The sequence below is a fragment of the Elephas maximus genome, chromosome 18, assembly GCF_024166365.1.
Source record: "Elephas maximus indicus isolate mEleMax1 chromosome 18, mEleMax1 primary haplotype, whole genome shotgun sequence".
In the NCBI taxonomy this organism is placed as follows: Eukaryota; Metazoa; Chordata; class Mammalia; order Proboscidea; family Elephantidae; genus Elephas; species Elephas maximus.
This window is the reverse complement of record NC_064836.1, coordinates 12,197,709-12,220,013: the sequence shown is the minus strand read 5'-3', so window position 1 is coordinate 12,220,013 and position 22,305 is coordinate 12,197,709. Positions and strand designations below refer to the sequence as shown.

Genomic DNA, 22,305 nt, shown 5'->3' with positions numbered 1-22,305 from the left:
TCCACCTCTATCCCACCCCCACTGCTCCACCCTCCACTCTACCAGACGTCCCCAAGGCTAGAGTCACTCTGGACCATCCCCTCTGTGCTTCCATTTTTTATGGGGATGTAGAAGAAAATCTGAGGGTCTCACAGTTCACCCAAGCTTACTCTTGTCAGCTCCACTCCACTTCTTAACTTTCAGAGACAACAGGTACTCCTAATTCCTGCACCTTTCCAGAGTCCTTTGGCCTGAGTCCCCTTACTTCACCGCCTGCAACTCAGGTTTCAGCCTTTTCTGACCTGTCGGTTGCCACCTGGGCATCCCCTTTCCTTCTTCCAAACTTTTCGTGTCAAAATGATAGCCGTTTGCTTTTCTCTAGTAGCTTTATACTGTTTTGTTCCTTTAACTGCCCATTTAGTGGCATTTCAGGAAAGAGCAGAATATAGTTTTGCGTCCAATCTACCATGTGCGATGGGTACACCTTGTCTTTTCCTTTTAACGATACATTGAGAAAATCTTTGTTTCTTTTTAATGGGATATGCTATTCCACTAAGGAGACCTGGTGGCACAGTGGGTAAAGCCATTGACTGCTAACCGAAAAGTCTATGGTTCGAAACCACCAGCAGCTCCTCAGGAAAAAGACATAGCCATCTGCTTCTGTAAAGATTTATAGCCTTGGAAACCCTATGGGGTTGCTATGAGTCAGAATCAACTCAACAGCAGTGGGTTTTTGGTTTTTGGTATTCCACTATAGGGATGAGCCAGTAATTACTTTACCCAGGCTCCAATTGAGGACACTTGTAAGCGCTACAGCTGTTAACCAAAGGGTCAGCAGTTCAAATCTGCCAGGCGCTCCTTGGAAACTCTATGGGGCAGTTCTACTCTGTCCTACAGGGTCGCTATGAGTCGGAACTGACTCGACAGTACCGGGTTTGTTTTCGGTTAAGTTGGTTTTAGGTTTATGTTATTTTGAACATTATCGCACATCAATAACTACATTTAGAAAGAAAAAAAGGAGGGTAAAAGATAGGAAGGATGAGAAAGAGAAGGAAGAAGGAGGAAAGCAGGTCTATGATGGGATATAGGTTATTTGAAGAAGGCAGGTGGCGGGGGGCTGGGTATGGAATGGGCTGTATTCCCAGCCTTGGCCCACACTACCTCAGCTTGAACCTCCCTGCTTAGTTCCGGCACCTACTACACATCAACTGCCTTGGGCAATGGGCCCACACCTATTATTTGTGAGAGAAGCAGCTTTCCCCAGGAAATGGTCCACCAGGATCAAGACACAAGGTGACGTTTGTACAGACCAGGCCATGACCCGCATGTCCAGAGAGGACTCCATGTTCCTGCTGTCCCTAGAGGGTGCCCTGACCCCAAATGTGAGCTTCCACATGACTGAAGTCCACACCTGCCAGCAGCCATGATTCCCGACCCTACCTGGGACTAGCCCTGTCCAGCCGGAAAGGGAGTCTCCATGCCAGCTCTGGCTCCTTTTTGTGGAGCTTTGGGCAAGTTTGCAAATTCTCTGGCTCCTCTTTCCTTAGCTGCAATGTGGGGAGAACAGCTTTGTTAATGAAGTGAAAGGTTTTATGGGAAGGTTTGCACTTCTCACAACAAAGAGCCACTTACTGTGCACAGGACGTGGAGTCGTGAAGGCACCTTCTAGGAACAACAGGAACATAGAGTCCTCTCTGGACATGCGGGTCATGGCTGGCCTGTACACATGTCGGCTTGTTTCTTGATCCTGGTGGAACATATTCCAAGGGAAGCGGCTTCTCTCACCAATAACAGGTGTGAGCCAGATGTCCAAGGCAGTTGGTATGTAGTGGACGCCAGAACTAAGCACTGAAGAAATGACATTTGATAATCAACTCACTCGACAGATATTTACTGAAGTCTATTCTGTGTGCTGGCCACTTGGGCTCTCGGTGTACAGTGGTGGACATAGCCTCTGTTCTTGGATCTTCCAGTCTAGTCATAGAGACACACACTTAAATATGTAAACTCACAAAATAAATATGTAATTACAAATTAGGGTAAGGGCGAGGAAGGAAAAGACCATACTGCTTTAGGAGAGAAAAGCGGGAGTAACCTACCTCACAGAAGTAGTCAGGGGAGCCTCTTCAGGAGGTGACAGCAAAGATAAGTCGTGAAGGAAAAGAGAGCACATTCCAGGCAGAGGGAATAGGAATTGCCAAGGACCTGAGGCTGGAAGGAGCTTGGCATATCCAGTGACCTGGAATAAAACCAGAGCACTCAGGGTGTAGTGACTAGCATTAGGCTAAAAAGTAGGCCATGTTCAAGGCCAAGTTATGCAGAGCTTTGGAGACCACATTCATCCATTAACTCGTTCATCTGTATGGGTTGAGCCCCTGCTGGTGCTGTTGTTAGCTGACGTCAAGTCAGCGCCCGCTCACAGTGACCACATGTGCCATTTTCATGATCTTTGATGTCTCAGCCCGTTGTTGTGGCTGTTGTGTCAATCTGTATCATTGAAAGTTTCCCTTGTTTTCGCTGATCCTCTACTTTACCAAACATAATGTCCTTTTCTAGGGTTTGATCCCTAGAAAAGGAGCGCCTACTACGTGCTAAGAAATGTTCTAAACAGTAGAGCTAGAGGAATAAACAAGACAAACTTCCTCTTCTCACAAAGCCTGGATTCTAGTGGTGGGAAACAGACATGATAATAGATAAACAAAGGAGCCCTGGTGAAACAGTGGTTAAGCACTTGGCTGCTAACTGAAGGGCTCTACTCTGTCCTACAGTGTCACTATGAGTCAGAATCGACTTGATGGCTATCTTAGTTAGCTAGTGCTGCAGTAGCAGAAATACCACAAGTGGATGGCCTTAACAAACAGAAATTTATTCTCTCACAGTTTAGGAGGCTAGAAGTCCAAATTCAGGGTGCCACCTCCAAGAAGGCTTTCTTTCTCTGTTGGTTCTAGGGGAAGGCCCTTGCCATCAATCTTCCACTGGTCTAGGAGCTTCTCAGTGTAGGGGCCCTGGCTCCAGAGGATGCACTCCATTCTCAGAACTTCTTGCTTCATGGTACGAGGTCCCTCCCCTCTCTGCTAGATTTCTATCTTTTATATCTCAAGAGATTGACTTCAAGATACAAGCTAACCCTGTAGATTGAGTCCTGCCTCATTACAACACATAGGAAAACTACTTCAGATTACAAATACTGGAAATCATGGCCTAGCCAAGTTGACACATATTTTTGGGAGACACAATTCAATCCATAACAATGGCGAACAACAATAGATAGATTTTGACCATGAAAAGTGCTTAGGAGAAAATCAATCAGCAGAATGAGACAGAGAATGACTTGAGGGAGGAGCTACTTTATGCAGCGTAGTTAGGAAAAACCTAAATGGTGAGAAGGACACAGAGATTACAGGGAAGAACATTCCAGGTGGAGGCAATGGCGGGTACAAAGGCTTTCATGAAAGACCAGACTTGGAATTTTCAAGAGACAAAATTAAGGAGTTTGTGTTTTACTCTAACTGCAGTGGAAAGCCATTGGGGGTCTTAGCAGGAAAGTACAGGGTCTAAGTTTTTCAAAGACCACTCCAGCTGCTCTGCAAAGAGTAGGTGACAGGGGACAAGAGAGATGGGGGAAGCAGTTGGAGAGGCCAGTTAGGGGAACGCGGGGAGAGATGACGGTGGTTTGGAGGCCATGGTGGATGTGGAGGAGGAGGGAGGACTTCTGGGAGTGCCTGGTCCTGTGAGGGTGAAGAGAAGGGAAGAATCAAGGGTGTCTTGAGGAACTGGGATGGGGAAGAACTGGGGGAGGGGCAGGCTGGGGCATGAGAAGAAGCAGTTAACAGACCTTAATTGAAAGCTGTCCACGTGCTCAGCACAGAGAGACACGTAGAGGATTCTGGGAGAGGCCCAGCCCTGTGTGTCTGCGAACTATCCAGGTTAGCCACAAAGCGAGGTAGAGCAGTGTGGTCACAGTATCAATAATAAGACCTGGCTGGGGCCCGTCATTTACAAAGCCCTTCCACAGGTTGGTTCAGTGGTAGAATTCTCACCTTCTAAGTAGGAGACCCGGGTTCAATGTCCAACCGATGCACCTCATGCACAGCCACCACCCATCAGTTAGGCTATGAAGCTGAACACTTTTCAGCAAAGCTTCCAGGCTGACAGACTAGGAAGAAAGGCCTGGTGATCTACTTCTGAAAAATCAGCCAATGAAAGCCCTATGGATCACAATGGTGCAATTCACAACTGATTATGAGGAGGGCACAGGACGAGGCAGCATTTCTTTGGGTGTGCACGGGGTCTCCATGAGTCAAGGGCTGACTCAACCTCAGCTAACAACAACAATAGTGGCATTCCACTCATTACCTAGTCAATCCACACCACAGTCAGATAAGACTGGTATTATTATCTCCATTTCACAGATGATAAAATCAAGCCTTGAAGATGTTGGAACTAGCCCAAGATCCAGCCAGGATGAATGGAAACCAGAGGGCTCCAGAATTTCCGTATAGGGGTCAGCTCTGGGGTCGGGGTGGGCTGAGGACTTGTCTTGAAGTGTCATTTGTATGTCAAGCACACTGGTTTCCTTGGATTTGGGTTTGGGGGTGGCTGGAAGAGGCTTGAGAGAAGCTGATGGGGATGAAAGGGAACGGATAAAGCTTCCCAAAGTTATTCCTTGGGGTGCCCATTGAGGCACTGCAGGTCTGTCTGACTCCAAGCTGGGTCCTTCCTGCTCTGGACTGAAGGAGTTGTTCAGGGACCACAGAAGATGGTGTGGACTAGAGTGACTGGGGAGAGGCAAGGCTTGAATCAGAGAGACTTGTATAACTTGTGGGGAGCAGGAAGGGCAGCCCCAGGGGGGATAGGGTTAAGGAGCAAAGACATGGGGGGCGGTTGATCAGAGCTTGCTGGAAGTATGTTGATCTTGCAACTCTATACATGGATGACCTGTCCTGGAGGCTGAGATTGGCTCACTTGGGTTAGAAATTCAGGGTGGGCATTTGGGGTCAGTCCCTGGAGTAGGTTCCTCTCTGGCTTTAAGTAAGATGGACCTGCCTCCTGCTCCCAAGGTCTCAGCCTCTAGGAAGGGACTCAGTATTCCTTGATACCTTACAATTCAGACCTGGCTATCAGGTCAACCTAGGATGTGCCCTGTCTGGCCTCAGGCAGAGCTGTAAGGTAGGTCCGGGTCGGCAAAGCCTTGGTCTCTCTCCTCTCCCATCAGCCACATCCAGCCTCCTCCCACTCAAAGCCCCTCAGCAGAAGGCCACCTCAGCCTGCCTTCCTCAACTCATGGTTCTCGACCAATGGGACATAGGGTTTTTACTTGAGCCTCACTGTCCCTGCAGGTGTGATGGCAGTTTCCTGGCTGGGATGCTCCATCAGGGGCCATCTAGCATGCTTGTCATAAGCCCATTCTCTCTTCGCCTGGCAACAACCACTTGTTCTCAAAGTTCTCCTGAAGCATCACTGCTCCTGGCCTCCTGCACTACCCTCTGGCTGGGTGCCTCTCCTGTCACCTCTGGATAGCCCCTCTCAGCCATCCAGGTTGTTCATTTTAAGCCAAGAACCAGATACCTTAGAAGCTGCAGAGTTTTTCCATGGGCCCTGGAGTTTGTGCAAACACTAGACGTTGTCTGCAGACAGAACAAGTGATGTGTGCCACTGAGGTCCCTTCCTAAGAAACGCAGACGTTTAACTATTACTAAACTCCTGTTGTTGTTATTAGGTGCCGTCGAGTCTGTTTCAACTCACAGCGACCCTACGCACAACAGAACGAAACACTGCCCGGTCCTGAGCTATCCTTACAATTATTGTTATGCTTGAGCTCACTGTTGCAGCCACTGTGCCAATCCACCTTTTTGAGGGTCTTCCTCTTTTCTGCTGACCCTGTACTCTGCCAAGCATGATGTCCTTCTCCAGGGACTGATCCCTCCTGACAACATGCCAAAAGTATGTAAGACACAGTCTCGCCATCCTTACCTCTAAGGAGCATTCTGGCTGCACTTCTTCCAAGACAGATTTGTTCGTTCTTTTGGCAGTCCATGGTATATTCAATATTCTTCGCCAGCACAACAATTCAAAGGCATTTCTCATTTCCTCATGAGCACAATTAAGTGTTCTGGAATCCCCATTCTTCTCAGTGTTATCCATAGTTTGTTATGATCCACACAGTCGAATGCCCTTGCACGGTCAATAAAACACAGGTAAACATCCTTCTGGTATTCTCTGCTTTCAGCCAGGATCCATCTGACATCAGCAGTGATATCCTTGATTTCACGTCCTCTTCTGAAACCGGCCTGAATTTCTGGCAGTTCCCTGTTGATATACTGGTGCAGCCACTTTTGAATGATCTTCAGCAGAATTTTGCTTGCGTGTGGTATTAATGATATTGTTCTATAATTTCCACATTCAGTTGGATCGCCTCTCTTGGGAATAGGCATAAATATGGATCTCTTCCAGTCAGTTGGCCAGGAAGCTGTCTTCCATGTTTCTTGGCATAGACGAGTGAGCACCTCCAGTGCTGCATCTGTTTGTTGAAAAATCTCAATTGATATTCCTTCAATTCCTGGAGCCTTGTTTTTCACCAATGCCTTCAGAGCAGCTTGGACTTCTTCCCTCGGTACCATCGGTTCCTGATTGTATGCCACCTCTTGAAATGGTTGAATATTGACTAATTCTTTTTGGTATAATGGCTCTGTATATTCCTTCCATCTTCTTTTGGTGCTTCCTGCGTCCTTTAATATTTTCCCCAGTCACCTTTTGAGTGACTTCCAACCTGGGGGGCTCATTGCAACTCAAGGCTTGAATTTTTCTTCAGTTCTATCAGCTTGAGAAACGCCGAGCGTGTTCTTCCCTTTTGGTTTTCCATCTCCAGCTCTTTGCACATGTCATTATAATACTTTACTTTGTCTTCTCGAGAGGCCCTTTGAAATCTTCTGTTCAGTTCTTTTACTTCATCAATTCTTCCTTTTGCTTTAGCTGCTCAACGCTCAAGAGCAAGTTTCAGAGTCTCCTCTGACATCCATCTTGCTCTTTTCTTTCTTTCCTGTCTTTTCAGTGACCTCTTGCTTTCTTCATGGATGATGTCCTTGATGTCATTCCACAACTCGCCTGGTCTTCGGTCACTATTGTTTAATGCGTCAAATCTATTCTTGAGATGGTCTCTAAATTCAGGTGGGATATACTCAAGGTCATATTTCGGCTCTCGTGGACTTGCTCTGATTTTCTTCAGTTTCAGCTTGAACTTGCATATGAGCAATTGATGGTCTGTTCCACAGTCGGCCCCTGGCCTTGTTCCGACTGATGATATTGAGCTTTTCCATCATCTCTTTCCATAGGTGTAGTCAATTTGATTTCTGTGTGTTCCATCTGGCGAGGTCCATGTGTACAGTCACCATTTATGTTGGTGAAAGAAGGTATTTGCAATGAAGAAGTCGTTGGTCTTGCAAAATTCTACCATTCGATCTCCGGCATTGTTTCTATCACCAAGGCCATATTTTCCAACTACTGATCCTTCTTCTTTGTTTCCAACTTTCGCATTCCAATCACCAGTAATTATCAATGCATATCGATTGCATGTTCGATTGATTTCAGACTGTAGCAGCTGATAAAAATCTTCTATTTCTTCATCTTTGACCCTAGTGGTTGGTGCATAAATTTGAATAATAGTCATATTAACTGGTCTTCCTTGTAGGCGTATGGATATTATCCTGTCACTGACAGGGTTGTACTTCAGGATAGATCTTGAAACGTTCTTTTTGATGATGAATGCAACACCATTCCTCTTCGAGTTGTCATTCCCAGCATAGTAGACTATAGGATTGTCTGATTCAAAATGGCCAGTACCAATCCATTTCAGCTCACTAATGCCTAGGATATCGATGGTTATGCATTCCATTTCATTTTTGAAAATTTCCAATTTTCCTAGATTCATACTTCGTACATTCCAGGTTCCGATTTTGAATGGATGTTTGCAGCTGTTTCTTCTCATTTTGAGTCATGCCACATCAGTAAATGAAGGTTCCGAAAGCTTTACTCCATCCATGTCATTAAGGTCAACTCTACTTTGAGGAGGCAGCTCTTCCCCAGTCATCTTTTGAGTGCCTTCCTACCTGGGAGGCTCATCTTCCAGCACTGTATCAGACAATGTTCTGCTGCTATTCATAAGGTTTTCATTGGCTAATGCTTTTCAGAAGTAGACTGCCGGGTCCTTCTTCCTAATCTGTCTTAGTCTGGAAGCTCAGCTGAAACCTGTCCTCCATGGATGACCCTGCTGGTATCTGAATACTGGTGACATAGCTTCCAGCATCACAGCAACACACAAGCCCCCACAGTATGACAAACTGACAGACATGTGGGGAACTAAACTCCTAGTCACTGTTTATCATTATGTATTTTAAAAATATGACTATCATATAGAGGTCCAACATCATCATCATGGGTAAGACCATCCATCAAAGATCTTACGGATGGGAAAACTGAGCTCCAGAGAGGGTAGTGGAGAAGCAAGAGAAATGGCCTGGAACCTGGCTCTCCAGTTGTCCTGGCTCTTGAGTCATTTCTCTTCCTGCAAAGTCCCATTAAGTCTGGGGCTGCTCATGGTCCTTCTCAACCCAGGCAGAGAAAACCAGAGTCATGCTATTCAGTAGAAGGTTTAGAAACAAGTCCCACTTTCCTCTCTTTACTTCCCAGTTTGGCAACACCAAGAGCCCAGTTTATGCTCTGTGATTGTTCCAGAGAAACAAGAATTGCTAAAGGCCATTGTGTCAGGTTTGCCCAATCCGTGCCACTGGACAGCCCCCTTCCACTCTACCCTTCTGTCTCTTCCTCTCTCCTCCCTCTGCCCTACTGATTTCAACACTCCCAGTTGGGGTGGGACAGAGTGGCCAGATAAAAGAGCAAGTTCTGGAGAGCTGGTTGCATCTGGCGGGAGTCTGCTGCTGAGCCAGCATCATGGCGAGACCCATGGCCTGGGCTGGTGAGTGGGCACTGCTAGGGAGAGTGGGCTGGGCCTTGGAAGCAGTGTGGTAGGGGGCATGGGGACATCCCCTGGAAAGCAGAATAAGCAGGAGGGCTCAGGAGAACTTCAATTCACCCCTCCCTGCCAGGACCTTTCTAGAGCAAGGGAAGACTTCTTCCTCAGTGGGCTGAAGTGACTTTTCTTCCGTCTGTTCTGGAATCCCAGGGACAGTGACCCCTCCTGCACTGGATGTTTTTGTCTTCTCTGTGTCCATAGGTCCTTACTTTTGGCCTTAGTCAATAAGTGTCCACCACCAGGGCTTCTGTCTCAACCTCAGTGCCTGTGGGTCTTCGTGCAAGGGGGCGGCCTGGGAGCCATCCACCCTGGGGTCCTCCCAAATTTTCCTACAGGTTTTTGTTGGTAAAGAGGAACATCCCAGATCATCAGAAAGGGGAAATGAATCTCTTTCAAGGAGCCCTGCTGAGCCCAAAGTGGCAGGGCTGGGTGTGGGTGGGTGGGTGGGGAATTGTCAGAGCCTCTGCTGCGCTTTAGAGTTCCCATCTTCCCATCAGCTCCACTCCAGACCCCTTCCTCCCACAGAGGTCCAGCCTGAGCCCAGAGGTCCTCAGTCCAGGCTGTCACCCTCAGACCCTCCCTCTGCCCCTTCTCAGGGCCCTCAGGATTTTAGGGTTCTTTAACTTAACTCCCTCCAACAACAAAGATCATAAAGATCATAGGGTTACAAAATGCTGAGGGGCAGGAGGTCCAGCTCTTGCCTCTGTAGTCCGACAGGCCAGGTTCTAAGCCTGGCTCCACCACTTAATCCCTGGGAGCCTTGGGCAAGCAGCTAAGCACCACGGAGCGCCAGGCTTCCCACACTGTGAAATGGAGAGAATAATCCTTTCCTCTCAGCACACTGCTGGGGGCAGGAAATGAGACGACCTACGTGAAGTACCCAGCACATAGTAGGGGCTCAGAATGCTGGTGTTAACGGCCTGGGTCATGCCCCCACCCTCCATGGCCAACTTCTTCCTCTCCTCCAGCCAGCCCTGCCCATCAGACCTCAGAAAATCAGTCCTGCTTTGTTCTTTCCCCTTGCTCTACCCCCTCTCCATTCCAGAAGCCTTGAGTTGTGGGCCTTCAAAGATGCTGGTGGCACAAGCAGCTTCTGGGGTGTGTGGCGGGAAAGCAGGCCAAAGCAGAGTGAGGAGCAGAGGCACTCTGTGGTCTCCCAGCCCAGCCCTCCCAAATGGTGCTTTCCAGCCCTAGGGCAGGTTTTCTCCTTGTTTCAGAAGGGAAGCTTTCTTTCTGAACATGTCACAAGTCAGAATTTTTCTCATCTTCCTAATTCCACAATACTCTCCACTGACCCTCTAGAGAGGGTTAGTCAACTTCAGGGACCAGTCCAGGCCAGGGTGAAGGGCGGGCACAGTGTCCACCTAGGTCCCTCCTGAGTGTGTGGGGGGGATATTTGCATGAAACCACCCTGAAACTACCTCTCTCCTGCATTTCAATAAGCTAAGGGGCCTGGGCTAGTGAGAATGACGTCTTAACCCTCTGCCTTCTCTCTTGTGTTGTTCAGGTTTGATAGTTCTGCTGACGATCCAAGGCGGTAAGTGGCCACTTTCTCAAAACCCATGCTTGATTCCTCCCAGCCCCTTTCCTGAGCTCCGCTACACACCCCCTAAGCCTTACTGCAGGGTTCACGTGTGCATGCACACACACGTGCACACACCCACACATGTACACATATGTGAGCACACACGTGCACACATCTGCACATGTACACATACATGGAGAGCTCCTGCCAGGTGTCGGTGGGGACTTTCCTCCAAAGCTCAACCCCCTGCACATGTCCTCATCCCCCTAACAGCCTCTTTAGAGGTTCTTGCCTCCTTGCGCACTAGCCAAACCCTTGCATGTCAGCCGGGTCAGCTTAAATGTCAGCCTCCCTTGGGTCTTTCTTGAGGTAGGTTGCTCCCATCTCTGTGCTTTCTTCACACTTAAGCACCTTTGTGGTACGTATCACCGTGTTTTTCGTTACTGTTCTCTGTCTCTCCTCCGTCAGACTCTGAGCCACTGGAGGGAAGGACCAGTCTCTGTGGAGGCAATTCCGACTCCCTACAGCCCCACGCGTGTCACAGTAGAACTGTGCTCCACAGGCTTTTCAGTGGCTGACTTTTCAGAAGTAGATTACAGACCTTTCTTTTAAGGCACCTCTAGGTATACTCAAACCTCCCACCTTTCAGTTAGCGGAAGAGAGTGTTAACCGTTTGCACCACCCAGGGACTCCCGGAGGTAAAGAGCCTAAGCCTTGTTCTGCTCCAAGTCTCCGACCCCTTAGCTCTGCGAGGGGAACACATTAGCCCCTGTATCTGCGGCGCTGATTGGGTGCGGACCTTGGAAGAGGCAGGAAGGGCTCCTTTTTGTCTCTTTGCATCATCAGCTCCTTCGACTCCCAGATTCCCTTCCCATTCCACAGGCTTCCTGTGTGTCAGTTGCCCTGGGAATGCTAGCCCTTTAGACCTCCATCCTGAGGCAAATGGATACACATTCCCCTTCTCGGTCTCTCTGGAGGGAACAGCCTGGGGGCCACAGAAGTAGCAAACGTAGGGAAGAGAGAGAGGTTGATGGCTTCTACGTTTTCTGGGCTTTATTGAAGTAGAGTAATGATTAAGAAGGAAACCCTGGTGGCGTAGTGGTTAAGCGCTACAGCTGCTAACCAAAAGGTCAGCAGTTTGAATCCACCACACGCTCCTTGGGAACCCTATGGGGCACTTCTACTCTGTCATATAGGGTCGCCATGAGTCACAATTGATTCCACAGCAACAGGTTTGGCTTTGTTTTTTTTTTTTTTTTTTTAAAGAGTTAGAACGTGTAAAGCACTCAGAACAGAGTTTACCTGTGCCAGGCACTCTCTAAGTGTTTGACATATGTTAATTCTTAGTCCACACAACAACCCTATGAGGTAGGTACAATGATTATCCCCATTTTACAGAGGAGGAAACTAAGTCAGAGTTGAGATTTCAACCCAAGTATTGAAACTCCACAGTCCTTGCTCTTAACCACCACACTTTATTGACTCTGTAATACAAAAATCTACATGTGATATTTGATATGATAAAATAGGATGTAAAAAGAGCCCCCAGGTTCCTCCCTAGATGCTCCTGGGGATGTGTTCTCTAGGTTAATCCCTTCCTTCTTTGCTTTGCGGAGTTCACCAATCCTCCATCTATATCACCGCAGGCTGCACTTCCAGCCCTCACCAGCAAGCTCCACTCCTAAGTGGCCTCTGGTTAGGGCCGGGGACATGCAAGAGCCCCGACTCTTGCCCCAGGAACCAGTCACGTGCCCAGGGGAGCCTCAGCCCTCCATGCTCCTGGGTTCCAGCGGAGGCAGATTCTGTGTCTTCCCACACTCCCTCTTGTAGGCATTTTGTACTCCCCTCTCACCCTCCCCCCAGTCTAGCAAAGGGAGGAGAGAGCAGAGGGAAGTCCAGGGTCCAGACGCCTGCAACAGACACACTCCAGTCCAAACTGACCACTCCACCAAGCCCCTGATGTACAAGCTGCACCGTCATAGAGTGCGAGGCTGGAAGAGACCTCAGAGACCAACCGCGCAGTTGTTTTCAGATGCAAACTCTGGGGCCAAGGTTGAAGAAGAGATGAGCCCAAAGCCATTTTTGGCAGATGCAAGAATGAAGACCAGCTTTCTTGCTTTCTGGTGTCCTGGTCCACCCAGCACAGCGCCGACCATTCTTGGGCAACTCCTACTGGGAACAGAGTCTTCTCACACACCGTAGGGGATACTGGAGATAAGCTGCCTTTCCTAAATTAGCTTTTTACTAGAACGTTACCAGTGACATTAATAAACACAGATTCTCTACCAGGAATAACAATTCTACGTAAACCCTCAAGTAAGACATAAGAAATATAAACTGGAGCCCATAACTGGGACCTCCTCTCTGCCACTTTGTTCATTTGCAGTTTAACTAACCTTCACTCGCAGGTATCCTGAGGATAACAAGGCTGGCCTCAGAAAAGTCACTGTTAACTGCAAGGTGCTGCCCAAACAAAAACAAAACCCACTTCCAACTGTCAGATCCCTTGACTTATTTCAACACCCCGCACCCAAGGGCACGGTTCCCCAGCCGGCCATCTAACCGCCATTTCTCTCCTTTGCTCCACTGGCCAGTCTCTGCTTCAAAACTGGTCTGCTACTTCACCAACTGGGCCCAGTACAGAGGGGGTGCGGCTCGCTTTCTGCCCAAGGATGTGGACCCCAACCTGTGCACCCACATCATCTATGCCTTTGCTGGCATGGACAACCACCAGGTCAGCGTCATCGAGTGGAATGACGAGACTCTCTACAAGGACTTCAATGGCCTGAAGAAGATGTGAGCTGCTGCAGGGGCTGGGAAGGTGTTGAGGAAGGGCATCTCTTCTCAGAGCCAGAAACCTTCCCCAGCCCAGCAATCCCACCGCAGACCCACTGTGTGGCTTTTGGCAAGTTGCATCCCCTCTCTGATCTTTCCTATCCTTACGTGAAAGAGATATGCTGTCTCAACAATTACTGAGTACAATTCAGTAACACTGATTACGTTCTTCACGATGTACAACGATTCTAGCTATCCTGTTCCAAAATCGTTCCACCACCCTTAACAGATTAGTGGATTCTTAAGGACCCTTCCAGTTTCGGTCTAATTGGGACCAGGGTTATGAAACTGTTCCCTCTGCTGGCAATGCCCTTCCTCCTCCTAAAGTCTATCCCTCCTTCAGCTTGAGTCCTATCGCCACCTTCACAAAGCCTCTCTGACTGCGTGCCCTGATCTCTCTCTTCCTGAATTCCCTGTGTATGTATGTGCTCATGCTGTGTCTCCCCAGCCAGACTGTCAGGTCTTTGAAGGCAGGAACATGTCTTTTCCTTCCTCATCTAGAGTTTCCCCCAGAGTGCTCCCTACAGGGCTTCTAGGGATTTATGCATACCTTCCATCCCTCACCCACCTCCACCCCATCAGCCCTGCCAAGGCACTTTTCAGCCCCTTACGCTCCCAGTCAGTGAGTGAGTCCTGGGAGCTGGCTGGGTAAATTCTGGTGCATCTCTTATCTTTCCCAGGAACCCCAAGCTGAAGACCCTGCTGGCCATTGGGGGTTGGAGCTTTGGCACTCAGAAGTGAGTTGACTGTGGCAAGGCCGGCTGGGTGGGGACCCAGTACACTGGTGTGAGAAAGCCCCGGTCAGAGAGTCCGGGGCCAGGCTGAGGTGTGGCCAGGGTGAGGGGGTAGGAAGGCAGCCTGGACTCTGGGTTCTTGGATGCCCCATCCAGAGGCTAAAGGGGTAGGCTAGCTCCAGGCTGCTATGGACCCAGCCTTCCCAGAGGAACGAGACCTAAATGCAGTGCAAAGTTCTGACCTCTTTCCAGGCCTTAGTCTCTTCCTCCATGGAATGGTGTACCAGGGGAGAGGAGGGAGGAGTCCCGACACATAGTGTCTGTATTTTCTGAGCACTGAAACAGAATGTCTTGCCTGAGAAACAATTTTGTTCCACTTCTGGGTGTAAAAGGCAGTCTGTGAAACTGAGTTTGAATGCCAAAATATTGGCATTTCTGGGACATTGTGACAATTTATGAAGATAATGAAAAAGAATATTCGAAATCAGAATTTTCCTAGAAAACCCAGATGTTATGGTTCCCGAAGCTCTAACTCAGTCTTTCTAAAGCTTTTTTGGATCATGTCCCCTTTTGAGAATCTGATGAAAGCTCCCAAAATAGGAGAATCTGATGATTCATCTCCCCAAATGATGCTTATCTACAGATTTTTCATGGGAATGCAGGGGTTCTTAGCTCGGGGTCCCTAGGCACATGGACCCCAGCTGCTATGCAAATTGAGATAGAGTGACTCTATAAAAAGCTTGAAACCCCAAGATGGCCAGGGTTATAGGGACTGAGGAAGGAGGGGCGGGCAGCTCGGGGATTTGGAACTGCTCTCGTCTAGCTAAGGCGGCAGCACAAAGCGCCCTAGAAAACGATTTCGAAGGATGGTTAACGTGCCAGGGAAGCAGAACAGCCGGCCCCCCGTACATCCTGCTCTCCGCTGACACTGCCGCACTTCTCTCTTCCTCTTCGAGACTGGCTCCTTTTCTTTTTCCAACCTTCATGCCAGGGTGACAGCAGGCTCTGGTTCTGGGGAAGGCAGCTCTCTGAGCGGGGGCGTGGTGGTCGGCCTCTGGGGGAATTTTGAGAAGCAGAACTACTAGTGAGCCTGGTGTTCTTCATGACAGCAATGTTCGGGGGCAGGAAGAACTTCTAAATTGTCCGTTTTCCTTAGCCAGACTCAAAACTCACCAGCAAATATCTCAGCAGTCTCCGGAGCAGCCCTCCTGGCCTAGACACCAGCACCCCTATCCTGAGTTGTTTCTAGCTTGCCTCTGAGGGAGTCGGTGGTCTCCAGTCTGCCCAAGGCGGGCCCATACGCCCCTTCACCACCCAACAGGTTCACGAATATGGTGGCTACAGCCAACAACCGTCAGACCTTTATCAACTCGGTCGTCAAGTTTCTGCGCAAATATGACTTTGATGGCCTTGACCTTGACTGGGAATACCCAGGAAGCCGGGGAAGCCCCGCCTCAGACAAGCAGCACTTCACAGTGCTGGTGCAGGTATGGCTGGATGGGGAAGGGGCCACCCAGTTCGCCAGGGGATCAGAGCTGTGGCCCCACATGATGCGTGGACATTGGTCTGCCCCCAAGGTGGGCAGCTACATGTATGTGCGTAGCACAGGCAGGCCCGGGATCAGTTTTCAGACTCTTGAGGAAGAACATCTACCTGGACTCATGGGTTTCTGGCCCCTGTGTCTGCGTTCACTCTGAGCTGTCCTGCAGGAGCTGGGCCACACCTTCCAGCAGGAAGCCCAGAGCTCAGGGAAGCAGCGGCTCCTCCTGAGTGCAGCTGTCCCTGCAGGGCGAGTCTTTGTGGACGCCGGATACGAGGTGGACAAAATTGCTCAGTGAGTCTCACCAGATGTTGTCTGGGCTGGGAGAGGCTGAGGCTAGGCTGAGGTTCCCTGGGAGCAGAGCAGGTAGTCACCTGCAAGGTAGCACTTTGGGAAAGCCCCACCTTCTAGCAGCAGATCCAAGAAGGCTCACCGTTCTGTGATACCACATCCCAGATTCCTTCTCTGGGATCTTTGGGATCCTTCCTTGGGAACTCACTCTTAAAATGAGAACACCCAGGGAGGGGAAGGAGTGAAGCCCCTAACATCTCCAAGGCAATAATCCATCCAGACCTTGCTCCTCAAAGTGTGGTTTGGGGACCCACAGCACCCACACCACCTGGGAGCCTGTTGGAAATGCAGACTCTCAGGCCCCACCCCAGGCCTCCGGAGTCATTACCTACATTTTAATGAGATTCCCACACTAAAGTCTGAGAAACACTGAGCTAGGTTTCCCTCCACAGTAGCAAAATAGCACTAGGTTTCCTGAGTGGGATGGGGCCTGAGGAGCTGAGGGCACAGGAGCTGCCAACCTCACTGTTTGAATGACAGTGGCCTTGATAATGGAGGGTGGGGGAATGGTGTCCATGTCGCCCTCTACAAAGCCACTGTGGGAGGGAGGTTGGGGTGAAGAGGGCCTCCCCTGTTCTCCTAGCCTTGAAAGTGGGGCCCCTCACCCCCTTTTTCCATGCCTTCTGCAGGAACCTGGATTTTATCAACCTCATGGCCTATGACTTCCACGGCTCTTGGGACAAGATCACAGGGCATAACAGCCCTCTCTACAGGAGGCAGGGAGAGAGCAGTGTGGAACACAACGTGGTGAGTGGTGAGAGGGTGAGATGGGCCCCCAGCCATCAGGCCCTGTTGGGTGGCCCTTCTGAGCTTTTAGGCTCTCATGGAACAGAAATGCAGGGAAACCAAGCAGGGCACCCAGAAACCTGATGACTTTCATTTCTTTGCTTGCTTGCTTGTTTTCTTTTCCACTCCATGCCACTGCTGAGGGGAAACCTCACTTCTGCATAGCATCTTGGCTAATTTTAAAACCAAAAAACCAAACCCACTGCCAGCGAGTCGACTCCAACTCGTCGCAACCCTGTATTAGACACAATAAGCCAGTCTAATGACACCAAACGATGTCTGACTGGGAGCCCTCTTTGAGCTTGAGTTTCCAGCCAAAATGGCTCCTGTTTCTGTCACGCTCCCCCACCCTCGCCATGTTTTCGTCAACATAGCAGGCATACTTTTGCTCCCTGGCTGCTTGAACTTCTGGAGGGTGCTCCCTGGGAGTGGAAACTTTATGAAATTGATAACAACTTAGGGGATGTCACTCAGGGCAGAACTACCCCCTGCAAGCCCCTGAAAATGGCAGACTTCATTTTAGACTGTGCTGAGCTGAGGTCTCAGGTGACACAGAGGGTTTGCGCTCCACCTAAAGATTGGTAGTTTGAATCCACCCAGCAGTGCCACAGAAGAAAGGCCTGGAGATCTGCTTCCATAAAGATTACAGACAAGAAAACCCTATGGAACAGTTTTACTATGTGACATATGGGGTCACCGTGAGTCAGAATCAACTCCATGGCAACTGTTTTTTTGTTTGTTTCTTTAAGCCAGAAATTACCATATTCTTTCTCTTTCTTAAAACAAAAACAAACAAACAACAACCAACACCACTACAAAAAGCCCTAAATTAAGGTGCTTTTTTAATTTGGGGGCTACGTCTCTGTGTGTCAGCTAGGGTAGGACATCTTTGACTTCTGTGGCACTTTGATGAATAAAATGCACCTTTCTGGGCCAGTGAGCCAGGTACTCTTTAGTTAACTCATTAACTCATACAGAACCCTGTATTTCCCCTAGAAGAAATGGTTCAGGATTTACTAATTTAGTTTTTACTTCAACTTTATAGAATATAAGTGTTGCAAATAATGAGAACCAACTCTACTTTTACTTCCATTTTATAGACAGGACACTTAATTTAAGGCTCAATGAGGTTATATAGTTGCTGAGTAAGCCCTTTGTGGGCAGGGATCTCTGTCTGCTTTCTTTACTGATGCATCCCAAGCATCTAGGACAGTGCCTGGCACAGAGTAGGCCATCGGTGAACATTTGTTTGGTGAAGAGCTGTCTGACTCCAAAGCCCATGCTCTTGGCTATAGTGCCATGTGGTTTCTCTCACTAGGATAGAGGATCTAAGAATCTAAAGAAGATGGAGAAAGGTTAGAACATCAATAAAGACCCTTGAAGCTCTCTCTGCCCTCCTTGCTCTGCCTCTGGGGCCCTCAGTCTTGGGCAGCCAGAATCAGACTGATGGCAAAGAAAATTAACCCTGCCACTCCTCTTCCACCAGGACTTTGCCGTGCGATACTGGCTGCAGATGGGGGCCCCTGCCCACAAACTGATCCTCGGCATGCCCACCTACGGACGGACTTTTACCCTGGCTTCCTCATCAAACACTGGAGTGGGAGCCCCAGCCACAGGGCCTGGGACGCCCGGCCCCTTCACCAAGGATGGAGGGGTGCTGGCTTACTACGAGGTAGGAAATACCCACAGCTGCCCTGAGTTACGTGGAGGGCAGGGGCTGCCTGAGAGGGACAAGGACTCCTTCTCCTGTGGTTTCTGAGTGAAGATGCCAGAGATGGTGATTTCCATGCCATCCCTGTTGTCTTGGATTTATCCTTAAGCCCAGATGCCTCAAGCTGAATCTAGGGTCTAGGGCACCTGTCTGAGCTCTCCTGGCGCCCTCAGACAGGTGTTTTCCAGTTCCTGGTCTCCTCCTGGCCAGGTGCTTCCCTCCTCTTCCCCAGTACTGACCCTCTTCTCCTACAGGTCTGCTCCTGGAAGGTGGCCACCAAACTCAGGATCCAGGACCAGAAGGTGCCCTACGCCTTCCAGGGCAACCAGTGGGTGGGTTTCGATGATGTGGAAAGCTTCAAAACTAAGGTGAGGCCCAGCCCTGCTGGCAGGGAGGTGGTCCCAGGCAGGCCCAAGGCCTGTCAATAACATCAAATGACAGCATTCAGAACCTTTTCAAGAATGAGTCTCCTTCTAAACACCGCAATAGCCAGATCCCCATATGATAGCATTTGTACATTTGCCACTATTGATTCAGAAAAGACGTAATGGCAAAAATTGTTCTATATTCAGTAACGCTTTTGAAAGTATTTGTATTTCATTAAACACAAATTTTAGCCATATGAATAGGAGAAATATGTATGGGGAGACACAGCATTTTATTCAGCCCATTGGCAACATTTGGTGCATGTCCAAATGATAAACCTTTTGATTCACTTGTATGCTCCTCTCCTCCTGCCCAATATATGTGGCTTTAGTGCATTACTGGGTTCCATGTCTTTGTCCCCCATGAGAAGAGAGATGCTGCATTTGTTTATTGGTGTATCCCACATTGGTTATCCTGTAGGGCTGACAGCGGTAGTTTCTTCTAGAAGTGCAGACAAAATGCCCTGGGAGAACCGAGGAGGAGCTTGATGGGGGAGATGGGGAAGGAGCCACAATGAAAAGGTGTTTGAGATGAGTCTTAAAGCAGAGAAGGTGGGTAGGGCATTCTGGGGAGGAAACTGCCCAAGCAAAGACATGGCGGAGAGGAAAATGGAGGATGGACCTTGAGGACAAGGTGTAGCCTGCGCAGCTGGAACTCTGAAGGAGGGCAGGCACAGAAGGGGAGGTATCGGGAGACGGAGGTTGGGGGCAAAGATTCTAGATCACTCCTACCCTCCAGCCCCCGTACCAATCCTGACGGGAGTACCATGGCCCCCTGGCCAGGTCAGGAAACAGAGAAGCCTGATCTGGGGTGACGAAGAGCCATACCCTCAGGAAGCCTTAGCATCTGGCGGAGGAGAGAAGGCCCTTGTAGAGGATGAAGACGTGAAGACAGGGAAGCAAAACTTGATTCAGATCTTTTGGGAGGCGTAGTCATTCCCTATGGTAATTGAACTCAATACAACCAGCAGACAGAACTCCAAACACAGCAGCTTAGCCCAGAAGAGGCTGAGATGTTAAGGCTTCCAGCCTAGGGAGATGCACACACCCATCCATTCCCCACCCCTCCACCTTCAGCCTCACCCCTGCCCCAGGCTTATGCCAGGACAAAGGGGATTCTCAAGTGACTGGTGCCCACAGGGATCAAAGACTCAACTATCCAGAATCTCAGCCGAGGCTTGTCTTCAGAAGCCCCTAAAACTCATGGGCCTGGGGGTGCTGGAGATAAAAGGCTCCCATCCCGATGAGGAAGCAGGACGCTGGGCTGGGCTGGTTGGACTTACTGGCTCCTTCTCATACCCTTCACCTACCCCCAATAGGTCAGCTATCTGAAGCAGAAGGGCCTGGGTGGGGCCATGGTCTGGACACTGGACTTGGACGACTTCACAGGCTCCTTCTGCAACCAGGGCCCACACCCACTTATCCAGACGCTGAGGCAGGAACTGAGTGAGTAAGGGGTCCAGGGTCACAGGCAGAAGTTGGGGGTGTGGTATGAAGTCTCTCCCTCAAGCCACAGGTCCTGGGTCCTTCTGAGGAACTGACTTTGCCTCAGTACTGGGATTTCCCAAATTTCATCCAACTCCAGGAGCTGAGGAAGCTGTTGAAATATTCTTTTCTCATCCTCCTCTTCCCTTTTGCTGGCTCTAGCAATGCCTGCCTAGGGTGTTGTAACCAGGGCTTCCTCCAGAGGGCCCTCAGCCCGGGAGCAGCAGCTGCTCCTCTCTTCAGGGAGAAAGCCTGACCTGGCCTATGGTTGGGGTTCCCACGTCCCTTGCTAGTATATGGCTGGGCTTTGCTGATGGCATATGGCTATTGATTGGCTGTTCTCTGCCCATTACATGAGTACCAAACCAGTTGCCATCCAGTCGATTCTGATTCATGGCAACCACATGTGTATCAGAGTAGAACTGTGCTCCATAGGTTTTCAATGGCTAAATTTTCGGAAATAGATCACCAGGCCTTCCTTCTGAGGTCCCTCTGGGTGGACTTGAATTTCCAACCTTTGGGACAGCAGCTGAGTGCTAAACCATTTACACTACCCAGGGACTCCGTTACACAAGTAGCCCAGGCGTTTTCTGCTGAGCTGTGCTCCAGCTATAGGCATGGCTGTCATCAGGTTGTTTTCTGCCTGGGCTGCCTGTCTGTGCTCTGCCTGTAGGACGTGGGGTGTGGGGCTGCCCCCTGCCTATGGTTGGTGCCCGTGCTTGGCCTGTGCATTCAGGCTCTGTCTTGGGGACCTTTGGTTGAATCTTCATTGTCTTCACAGGTCTCCCATACGTGCCTTCAGGCCCCACGGAGCCTGAAGTTCCCACTCCAGACCAGCCCTCTAAACCTGAGAGTGGGCCCAGCCCTGGAGAAGACGCCTTCTGCCAGGGCAAAGCTGATGGCCTCTACCCCGCCCCTCAGGAGCGGTCCAGCTACTACAGCTGTGCGGGCAGGCGGCTGTTCCTGCAGAACTGCCCAGCAGGCCTGGTGTTCAGCCCCTCCTGCCAATGCTGTACCTGGAATTGAGTCCCAGACCTCTTCAGCCCCAGCCCCGAGGCCAGGGCCCAGGACCCCGCTACAGTCTGTCCCACCAGCTTTCCCTGGGAGCTGTTATCTAACTCCTGCAGGCCTCTCCGCGGTCTTCCCGATTAGGCTTTCTGCTCAGCCCGGGGATCCTCTTTTCCAGGTCTCCTGGGCTGCCTCTCTCACTTGCAAAATAAACCTCTTGGTTTGCACCCCCTCCCCAGGTGTGGTGACTTCCGGAGGCTAGTAAGCACACTGTTGGCTCAAAAGCTGCCTTGGGGAAGTTGGGGAACCAAGAGGGGAGGGTGGCTTAAAAGTACACACAGGTCAGAGCTAGGTGAGAAGGTGGTGTGTGCAAGGCCCACGCCAGGTATCACCTCGAGGAGTCCACAGCCCAGTGGGCAGCTCCCAGGGCCCAGGTGACTGCATCCGGGGCACAGCCCTGACCAGACACGTTCTTCTTTGGCTCAGAAGCCTTTGGAGAATTTGTCCTGCGGGCTTCTGTGCTAAGTGTTATTCCCAGGATCTACACTAGATGGCAACAGAGATGAGCTTGTCTCTACCCTAAGGACTTGGCCTGCATTAATCTCAGCGTTAAAATGTAAGACCACTTAAAATAAGTTGCCTGGGAGTCAACTCTGAATCAAGGTGACCCTATGTGTCTAAGAGCAGAACTGTGCTCCACAGGGTTTTCAATGGCTGAGTTTTCTGAACTAGATCACCAGGACTTTATTTCGAGGCACCTCTGGGTGGACTCGAACTTCCAATTTTTTAACCAAGCATGTTAATTGTTTGCCCCACCCAGGGACCTTTGACCTAAATTCTGTACTAACTCAAACAAAAAACCGGTTGCCGTCGAGTGGATTCCAACTCAGTGACCCTG

General features: G+C 49.8%; 1 protein-coding gene across 3 annotated transcripts; it reads left to right on the top strand.

Annotated features, from left to right (window-relative positions):
- Positions 1-8,863: 8,863 nt before the first annotated feature.
- CHIT1 (chitinase 1) lies at positions 8,864-21,634 on the top strand. Of its 3 annotated transcripts, none has more exons than XM_049858279.1 (11): positions 8,864-8,950; positions 10,515-10,544; positions 13,127-13,328; positions 14,048-14,104; positions 15,423-15,588; positions 15,811-15,890; positions 16,622-16,739; positions 18,265-18,450; positions 18,744-18,857; positions 20,234-20,360; positions 21,181-21,634. In XM_049858279.1, the coding sequence occupies exons 1-11, from the start codon at positions 8,926-8,928 to the stop codon at positions 21,423-21,425; spliced, it is 1,350 nt and encodes a 449-aa protein (XP_049714236.1). In that variant the 5' UTR covers positions 8,864-8,925; the 3' UTR covers positions 21,426-21,634. The 3 variants fall into 3 exon arrangements, with proteins under 3 accessions (XP_049714236.1, XP_049714235.1, XP_049714237.1); XM_049858278.1 differs by having other exon boundaries at positions 15,811-15,935; XM_049858280.1 differs by lacking the exon at positions 13,127-13,328 and having other exon boundaries at positions 8,870-8,950; positions 15,811-15,935.
- The last annotated feature ends 671 nt before the right edge of the window (positions 21,635-22,305 follow it).

Excerpts from the sequence above, each read along its gene's own strand:
- CHIT1 (XM_049858278.1), top strand. The coding sequence starts at position 8,926 with ATGGCGAGACCCATGGCCTGGGCTG. Across the intron at positions 15,936-16,621 it reads GAGGTGGACAAAATTGCTCA|GAACCTGGATTTTATCAACC; the intron begins GTGAGTCTCACC and ends TGCCTTCTGCAG. Across the intron at positions 20,361-21,180 it reads GACGCTGAGGCAGGAACTGA|GTCTCCCATACGTGCCTTCA; the intron begins GTGAGTAAGGGG and ends TTGTCTTCACAG.